This window comes from Crocuta crocuta, unplaced genomic scaffold, assembly GCF_008692635.1.
Source record: "Crocuta crocuta isolate KB4526 unplaced genomic scaffold, BGI_CrCroc_1.0 scaffold727, whole genome shotgun sequence".
NCBI lineage: Eukaryota > Metazoa > Chordata > Mammalia > Carnivora > Hyaenidae > Crocuta > Crocuta crocuta.
In genome coordinates this window covers 481,576-491,087 of record NW_027527964.1, presented here as the reverse complement: position 1 = coordinate 491,087, position 9,512 = coordinate 481,576, and the positions used below count along the sequence as shown (strand labels likewise).

At 44.3% G+C, this 9,512-nt stretch overlaps 1 protein-coding gene across 5 annotated transcripts in view; it reads left to right on the top strand.

Moving 5' to 3' along the window:
- The window catches only part of WDR59 (WD repeat domain 59), an 84,908-nt gene that overhangs the window by 31,020 nt on the left and 44,376 nt on the right, over positions 1–9,512 (top strand). For all 5 annotated transcript variants that reach the window (XM_077752794.1, XM_077752793.1, XM_077752792.1 and 2 more), the window contains 2 exons: positions 2,038–2,126; positions 5,659–5,775. In XM_077752794.1, the coding sequence (XP_077608920.1) occupies positions 2,038–2,126; positions 5,659–5,775 (206 nt within the window). The remainder of the gene's footprint in view (positions 1–2,037; positions 2,127–5,658; positions 5,776–9,512) is intronic.

Genomic DNA, 9,512 nt, shown 5'->3' with positions numbered 1-9,512 from the left:
TTAGGCAGTTACGGTCTGAGATATATGCTGACCCACAGACATGGTGGCAGAAAACATCCAACTGAATGAAAATACAAATGGTCTATAAATGCCTCAGTTGCTCTCCTGGGATTCTGTTGCTTCTAATTGGAGGTTTCTAAGTTAGATTGGTTTTAGAGGAGCTCCAAAAAGAAAGATTTTTTTCAACGCATTCGTTCTGATTGCTTTCTTTTCTGTACTAAGCCCTCTAAAGAATAGAGGTAGGGAGACTTCTTTCTTTTTTGCACCTCAGTGAGATTTCTCAGTGGTAGCAAAGCTGCCTCGGGAGAAAAGAGGCAAATGAGAGGTTGTGGGTTTTCATGAGCTGCTTGATCTACCGTCACTGAGAGGTTCAGCCTCGGCTAGTATTGCTTCCTGGGGGCCATGGTTCCTATCCCTCCATGAGCTCACTGTTTATATCTTCAGGGTAGGGAGTAAGCAAGAGCATGTGTGTATTCCAGAGTATTCTCTGTCTGAGAACACCTGTGGTCTGGGATCTGTTTGACTCTGTTGTCATGATCCTAGTAAAGCCGGTTGAATTAAGGGGTTCCCAGAACCCTGTGGAAGGCTTCATGGTCCGGTGGTCCCCTGCACTGGGGAAAGTAGATTTTTTTGGAAGTCTGAGTAATTCTGTCGTGAGGAAATGGGTCAGGCTCTTCTTACCTTCTCCTTTAGCTGATACCTGTTCTTGCTAAGAAGCCGTGTCTCTTAAGTAGTGTACCACCTTCCTCCTCTAGGGATCTCCACACTCATTCTTAGGTGATTTAAGATGCCCTGTGTCTCAGGCAAAAAACACAACAAACAAATACTGTCCCCAAAACCAAGCAAAGGTAATTTTTGGACACTAACTCTGTTTCCTAACAGATTCTCAGTCCTCGCTCTGTCACTCTAGACCTTGAGGTTCAGTTTGCTTTCCAAAGCCCTGGATCCACTATGGCGTCCCCATTAATAAACGGCCCCCCAGAGGGAGAAATATTATGTGTTGTCTGAGTGTGGACTAGAAAAGATGGGAAGGAGAACTGTTGTGTTGTTCTGGTTTAGCTTAATTAACTTAGTTATTTTCTTTTTTAAAGTTTATTTATCTTGAGACAGAGAGTGAGAGAAAGCAGGGGAGGAGCAGAGAGAGGGAGAGACAGATTCCCAAGCAGGCTCTGTGCTATCAGCGAGTAGCCCGATGCAGGGCTTGAACTCATGAACTGTAGGATTATGACCTGAGCTGAGATCAAGAGTGGGGTGCTAAAGCAATGAGCCACCCAGGCACCCCAACTGGGTGATTTTTAAGAGTCCACTAGAAGTGCTGATAGGTCCTGGTTTTCCTCAGACCTCAGTCCCTCTGGCATCTTACGCTATGCCTCCTCTCTTAAATAGTTCCCTTGTTATTGTTGTTACTTCTTTGTGTTGGCAGAGTGTGGAGAGGACCCAGTTCACAGTGCCAGCGACGTTCCCTTTCCCTGACCTAATGCAGGGCCAATGGCCACGTGTAGCCGCTTTTGGGGGAAGAGAGCGCAGGAGGGGGTGGGTGCCCATACCCTTCAGAGGGCAGAATCGAGCAACACGGGGGCTTATTCTTCAGCCGAGGAAACCTTTGTTTCTCCAAGACTGCCTGGTTAATAGGTGAGGAGGTGAGGAAGTGAGTGGGAAGGAGCAGGCACCGAGCCGAGGCCTGTCTGGGTGGAAGCGCCAGGTTGTGTGATGAGTAGCATCCACCAGAGCTGAGCTCAAGTGCTACCCATGAGAAACTCTGTCTCCCTGCTGCTTCTGCGCCGAGGTAACCTGTAGACTTTCTTCCTGAGTCAGTATTTCCTCAATTAGGTGCCTCTGATCGTGTTCCACTGTGTTAATTCATTTATTTTTTGGCTTCATTTTCTCTTTAATGGTGGAGGTGGTGCTGTCCTAGAAACTTGAAGGGTTCTGTTCTCAGTCGGCTGGAACTCATTACCCAGCCCCCCTGGACACGCTCTGCTCTGGTCCCAGAGGACTTGACGGCAGCAGCTTCCTTCCCCTGATTTTTCTTTCCAGCGGGTGCCTCACAGGTCAAGTGGAATAAAAAAAATGCTAATTGCCTCGCCACCAGTCATGATGGGGATGTGCGGATATGGGACAAGCGGGTGAGTAGTCTCTTCCCCCACCCCCCGCCCCAGTTGGTCTTTAGTCCCTCACAGGAATGAAGAGGCTGTTGTGATAGCAGGACTTGTGTTGAGAGGCCAGGGTGCCCTGTGCAGTGTGGCAAATGGGCATTTTAAGATCACAGTACCAGATGACATTTGCTTCCTGATCAAATTGGCGTTGAAGGAAGATAGAGAAGATTATGATCAGTGGTTAAGAAAACGAACTGGGCCACACCTAGGTGAGAGCCCCATTTTGCTGCCTCCTAGTTATGTCAGGTGAGCCACTGCGCTACTCCAAGCCTCAGTTACCTTGTCTTCAAAACGAAGATAATCATAGGGAGTGGACCACTGAGGAGGTCGGGCCTAGGGACCAGACGCTGTTGTAGAATGGTCAGCAGGCTTCTTATCCCTGAACCAGATTGCGAAGTGCGAACTAGTTGTTCCTGGGACATATTCCATCCTGAGAATTTCTGGTATAAATCACTGTGGCGAGGTACAGAGCATGCTCAGATCCTCCCTCAGATGTCTGGCTGTCCTGTCAGCCTCAGAAGAGCCTGCAGAGCACAGATTCTCCCTGCACAGCCCCGGTACCTGATGGGCAGGGAAGAGGGGCAGGGTCCCGGACGGCTGCCGCCATGGAGAGTCTGGGGAGTTCAGGTTGTTGGCATCAGAGAGAACAAGGACTTGGGGAAAGGCCCCCACATACTTACCTGCCGGATGATTGGGTAGTAATGCACCGAGCAGTCGACTTCTGTGAGATCTGGGCTGCCCTACTGCTGCCTGCTTTCTGGAACTGGAGGCTAGAGCTCCTCAGCCTCTGGGGAGCACCCACTTGTCGTTTTCCTGAGACCGTCAGCCTGGATGCTGACCGTCCAGTGTCAGCCTGGCCCCGGCAGCCTCATCCCTTCCCTCATGGCAGGAAGTTGGTCATGTAGTTGGGGAGAGGAGAAGGAGAGGAAGCTGAGACGCGGAGTCTGCTGCACTGGGTGCCGGCAAAGCCCTCTGCCTTAGGTGGCTCTCAGGGGAGAAGGTGACTTTATAAGTAGAGGTGGCCAGGTGCATCTTCTAGTTTTTGTCTCTGTCCCTTCATCCAGTCGGGTAATAGCCCGTTCGCCCCTCTCTTTATTTCTTAAATCGGTGACTGGTTTTATTCCTTTCATCATTAGCATGGCACTTAAACATAGTAAATGGCTTAAGTAAAATATTTGGTTAATTTGTAGGGCATTATATACTTGCATTAGACTGTTTTCAGGCCTTAGGCAAAATAAACCATTTGGTATTTAGCCATAAACCCTGTCAGTACTTGTTTTCCAAACTAGTATTGGAAAACTAGTAGTGTTCTTTATCTGGCAGAAATCGACTGCCAAACTATTCATTTCTAGTCTTCGGACTGTTCCATTAACAGTCCTGACTTACCTCGTCCATTTTATCTCCTCTGTTTAAAGGGTTTTAACCTTTTTTTTTCTATTAATACTTAAAAGTTTTGCTCAAATGGATTGTTACTTTACTACAAGTTACTGCATGTTCCTACTTCTCTGGCACTTTCCCATGTCAAAGCAGCCCTGATGGCTCCAGGCGTCAGAGCCTTCAAAAAGTACAGTAGCAGTGGTGATGTTGGATTTCATTCAAGCACCCAGATGACTCATAATAGTAACATTTGCTAACTGTTTATTATGGACAGGCATTGTTCTAAGAACTCTTTATCTAACTAGCCTTTAAAGGAAGTACTGTTTTTATCCCCATTCTACAGATAGGTAAACTGACGCATGGTATGTTGTCAAGATTTGAACTCAGGGAGGCTGGTTCTGGAGACCTCATAGACCAACACTAATTATAGAAGTGATAGATACTCTTTGTAGAAAATGTAAAAGGGAAAATAATAACCATTTGTAGACCTATTACTCAGAGACAAATGCTAACATTTTGGTCTTTTTTTATGCTTTTTTTTTTTTTTAAATGTTTATTTATCCTAGAGAACAAGTGTTAGCAGGGGTAGGGGCAGAAAAGGGAGAGACAATCCAAAGCAGGCCCAACACTGTCAGTGTGGAGCCTGACGTGGGGCTCAATGCCATGAAACATGAGATCATGCCCTGAGCTGAAACCAAGAGTCAGACACTCAACCTACGGAGCCACCTAGGTGCTGCTTCTTATGCTTTTTCAAATATATGGTTAATAATGCCACGTACATAGTCATATATACTTTCTATTTTTTTAATGTTCATTTTTATTTTTGAGAGACGGAGCATGAGCTGGGGAGGGGCAGAGAGAAGGGGGACAGGGGATCCAAAGCAGGCTCTGCGCTGACAGCCGGTAGCCTGATGTGGGGCTCGGACTCATGGACTGTGAGATCATGACCTGAGCTGAAGTTGGATGCTCCGCTGACTGAGCCACCCAAGCGGCCCTGTACTTTTTTCATTTAATGTTATAACAGATGCATTTTCCCTGTGCTGTAATCCCTAAGTAGAACACTTAGTGGCTACATCTTATTGGATCAGACAGCTATACTATAATCGACTCTAAAATTTAATTATTCCCCACTTACTGTATGTGTTGTTTCTGGTTTTCTGGTAGTCCGAGAACACCAAGATGAATGTCTTTTGTTATCTAAAGCTTTTTGTGAAATGGGGTATTCTCTTAAAAAAGGAAAATTTTAAGTTGCTTGATAAAAATTGTCAGTTTTTTGCCAAAAGGTGCTATTTTGTATAAATAGCAGCAGTGACAAATGCAGCCTCATCAGCATTGAGTGTTATTTACAAACATCTTCTAATTTGATAGCTTAGTAAAATCTTATTTTAATTTTTTAAAATGTTTTTTTTTATTTTTGAGAGAGAGACAAAGCACAAGCAAGGGATGGGTAGAGAGAGAGAGAGAGAGAAAATATGAAGCAGGCCCCAGGCTCCAAGCTGTCAGCACAGAGCCCAACACGGGGCTCAGACCCATGAACTGGGAGATCATGACCTGAGCCAATGCCGGACCCTTAACTGACTAAGCCACCTAGGGCGCCCCATAAAATCTTATTTTAATGTGTATTTCTGAGGTTTCCTTCTGCCTTTGCTTGTTTTATATAACCTTATTAATCACGTATTGTTTCCTTTTGCAATGTGTGTTTGTTCTCTTTTGGGGTCTTGGTGCTCAATTACTTTAAGTTTGGTGGGTTTACCCCCAGGATTGTGGGGGGCAGGTCTGTTTACATGTCACAGCCCCTCTCCTTGAGTGATAGCAAGGAGGTGGGGGGGGGGTGGGCAGCTCTGCAGTCTGTCCTCCTCGGGGGAAGAGCACACACTGCCTTGTGTCCTTCATTAAAGCCACACAAGGGGCAGGAATGGAAAGAAGTCCAGCTCACAGGCATATGTGCCAAGCATGCTGGAGAGCTGGATAGGTCTTTTTTGTTGTTGTTGCATGTTTGTTTGTTTTAAGCAAAACAAAGTGGAGTTTCTTAGGGGTAGACAGAGGATCTGATAGTACTGTTACGTGGTAGACACTCAACGAGTGATTTGTGAACTGACAACACTCAGTGCTGATCCTGTTGTAGAAACCCAGCACCGCTGTGGAGTACCTCGCAGCCCACCTCTCCAAAATCCATGGCCTGGACTGGCACCCAGACATCGAGCACATTCTTGCTACCTCTAGCCAAGACAACTCGGTCAAGGTGAGTGATCTGCTGGACAGTTGGGGGAGTTGTGTTTGGGAGGCACCAGATTTTGTAACAGCACTTTCTTCGGAAGGAAGGCTATAGGAGGGTAGCACAGTGCGTGTGTTTTAGGGGTGCATGGGGACGTAAACCTGGTTATGTAGGCCATTAGGAATGATGGGGCGGCGTATCTCCATTGTGGCTCCTGGGATTTGTTCAGAGGGTTTTCTTCTTTCCCTTTGTGAAAGGGAGCCAGAGACTAAACCATTTAAAAAGGAAAAGCTTATTTGCAAAGAAGTTGTCATGAAGTCAGATTTCAGAAAAAACAAACAAACAAACAAACACAAAACAAAGAAACCCACCCCAGATATATAAGTGAAGGAGAAAAGCCCACAACATTGTTAAGGTTACCAAGTTTACGATTAGTCTCCCTGGGGCGGAAAAATAGCAATTTTATCACAAGATGATCATGTCTGCAAAAGTTAGGACATGTTCAGTCATCGGCATTGCAGAAAGTCAGGGATAGTGTTGCTCTGCTAGAGATTTCTGTAACTTGCAGAAAGTGCTCGAGGGTTTATGTGTCTCCGGGACCCTCGTTTTTGTGGTTTATCTTGGGAGTGTGCCGTTTCGTGTTGTTTTTCCTCTCCCGACCGTGGGATGTGCTGTGTTTACAAGGATGCCGGGCACAGAGCCAGCCTCCTTCCACACGTCCTCCTTGAGCTCAGGTCCCTGTCTGGAAGGACAGGGATTTGACCATGGAAGTTTGCTCAGCAATTTTGTGATCCAGCATCATTAATTTAACACTCTGTTTACAAAGGCTCCCACACCACGTCTTCCTCCGGCGTGGTCAGCAAAACCAGGATCTGACACTAAGGCCTAAAAGGTTGACTTCGCCTGAGGCCTTGAGGCCCTTAGGATTGGAATTTACTTTTATGTGCCACAGAGGGATTTTTGTTGGTTTGCTTGCTTTGGATTTGGGTTTTTGTCACCTTGTCGCTCAAGTTCAGAGCCCAGAAACCATCCAGGTCACCCCCTCCTCTTTGCACAAGTTTGTCGCCATTCAGTGACATCTCTCCCACCTGTGAGGCTGGGATTCTGTAGGTATGAAAGCAGGTAACTGGCCAGTTTCCATGTGTGAGACTCAGTCCCTGGTCCTTTCTTGTAGGCTGAGCTTATGAAGTAAATGAGACTTTTTGACATGGTATTTGAGTTATTCCAGTATATCCTGGTGGAAGGAAAGCAATTTTTAGTGAATGTATATAAATAGCATAATTATAAAAAGTAAAGCAGTTTAGAGACACTTTTCATAATGTTCAACTATTGTTTTTAGTAATTTATAGATAAGGGTCAGTGTGTCATTTTTTCCTACATAATCATTTTTAAGTTTACCTGATAATATGTTAGCTTGTAACTTGTAGTAGTAATTTTTATTATACTTTTGTTTTCTGAATTCTAAGAGGTGCACTGGAACAAGATGCCATTGAATGAATGTTTCGCCTGAGTTAGGATATTGTTAAGCTATAAAACGGTTGAATTGAAGCTTAGAACTAGATTGAAAAGAAAGAAAAGGATTTTTCTTATATGGCTATTAAAATTAGAGTGGTAAAAAAATAAAAATAGAACATTATCCACAATGAAATGACTTCATACCAGTTTAGATGATTGCTTTTTCCTGAACTTGGGTTAAGCAGTCTGTTTTATGACAGTGCCTTCTTTAGACAAAGTGTCCTGGAAATCCAGACACGGTTCCTTGGTACATCCTGACAGACAGATGTATGTCTGCCCACGGGTCAAGGTCATCCTTACTGAGAGTCTTGTACCCGTGAGGCTGTTCAAGAATGTGGTTCTTTCTTGCCTAAGGCTCTTCTGATATTTCTTCAGAAGCCTTCCTTTCTGATCTGTAGCTTGTAGCAGCCTTTGGCACGTAAGAGAAAAGCAGAAATCACCTATGGAGGGGAGGATGGCCTGGCTCTGGTTCCTGTAGTGACCAGTCTGTCGGGTTGAAACAGGCGGCAGTCCTTCGCTCACATGCAATATGTCATCATCCCATATGGACTGTCAGTGGTTGCCTTGGGAATAAGATCATTTTCTAAAGTGAGTGAGGACTTGGTCAAATCCCCAGGGTCCTCTACCTTGTCCCCTAAGTTATATGTTATAGTTCTCCCCAACTGAGCATATTTAAATCTAGAAACAGATCCTTTTTTTTTTTTTTAAAAAAGGATTACCTTTGTTAACAGTTAGCATGACAGTCTGTAAATGAACACGAATGTGCTGCTGTCCACGAAAAGTAACCAGTTGCCAAAACATATTCGTAGTACTAATATCTTGTATGTAATTAGTTTAGGGAGATTGAATTTTTTTATTTGCTAGTTTTTCACATATGGGAGACTTGATAACAGGAAAGCACTCATAAAGTGTTGAGCTAATTAAAAATCTGGAGAATGCCAAGCAGACCTAATGATGTCTAGTTTCCCTTCTTTTACAAGTTGAGGGAGCAAGTTAGTTTTCCCTGTGGCCATCTGGGAAACCCAGAAGTAGTTTAGATGGAAGAGACATCTTAACAATTTTATTATTTTGAATATGGAGCCTGAATTTGACAAAAAAAGTTGTCAGAAGAAACAAGAATTGCCTCATGTGATCCCTTTATAGCTGCACTCTTTTCCAACCCCTGACTTCTAGCAACTGCTGATGTGTTCTTCATCACCGTAGTTTTGTCTTTTTGAGAATGTCATTTAAATGAAATCATTCAGTATCTTATGTTTTGAGGTAGTTTCTTTTGCCCAGCATAGCACCTTCAAGATTCATCCAAGTTATTTTAAAAATCGATAGATCGTATACTTTTAATTGATGAGCAGTAATCCACTGTATGGATATACTACAGCTTAAGGTCTGTTGAACCATAGAAGGACATTCATTGGGCTCTTTCCAGCTTTTGGTCATTATGAATAGAGCTGCAGTAAACATTCATGTATTGATTTTTCTGGGAATGAACATTTTCCGTTTTTCAGGACAAATAACATAGGAATCGAGATTTCTGGGTCAGTGGTATATGTGCATTGACTTTTTAAGGAACTGCCAAGTGTCTTCCAGAGTTGCTTCTTTCATCTATTTTTTAAAATGTTTTATTTATTTTTGAGAGAGAGAGAGCAGGGGAGGTGCAGAGAAGGAGGGGGTCATCTATTTTTTAAAATAATTTCTTAGTGGGGCACCTGGGTGGCTCATCGGTTAAGTGACTGACTTCAGCTCAGGTCATGATCTCACTGTTTGTGAGTTTGAGCCCCGTGTCGGGATCTGTGCTGACAGCTCAGAGCCTGGACCCTGCTTCAGATTCTTTGTCTCCCTCTCTCTGTGCCCCTTCTCCACTTACCTTCTGCCTCTTTCTCTCAAAAATAAATAAACATTAAAAAAAATTTTTTTTAAAGAAAATAGGTTCTTAGGACTTGAATAATTCAGAGTCTCCCTCTGGGTCCTTCTGCCTTTTGCACGCTGCCATTTCCTGCTTTCATGACAAATGCTCAAGCTAAGTGTAGTTGTCCTGTCATGGAAAGCACAGATGGCTCAGGCACAGTGTGTCCGGCTCACCTTCATGTGTCCCGCGGCCTCAAGTTGCGCACTTTCAGTGGCGGCAGAGCGGGTGAGGGTGTAGGTGAGTGCGTTGGTGCCCAAACAGCCACCTCTTTCCTGTGTGACCTTGCGCAAGTTAGACTGTTTAGTAATTTAGCTTCCACATTTGAAAAAGATGAATAACACCTGTT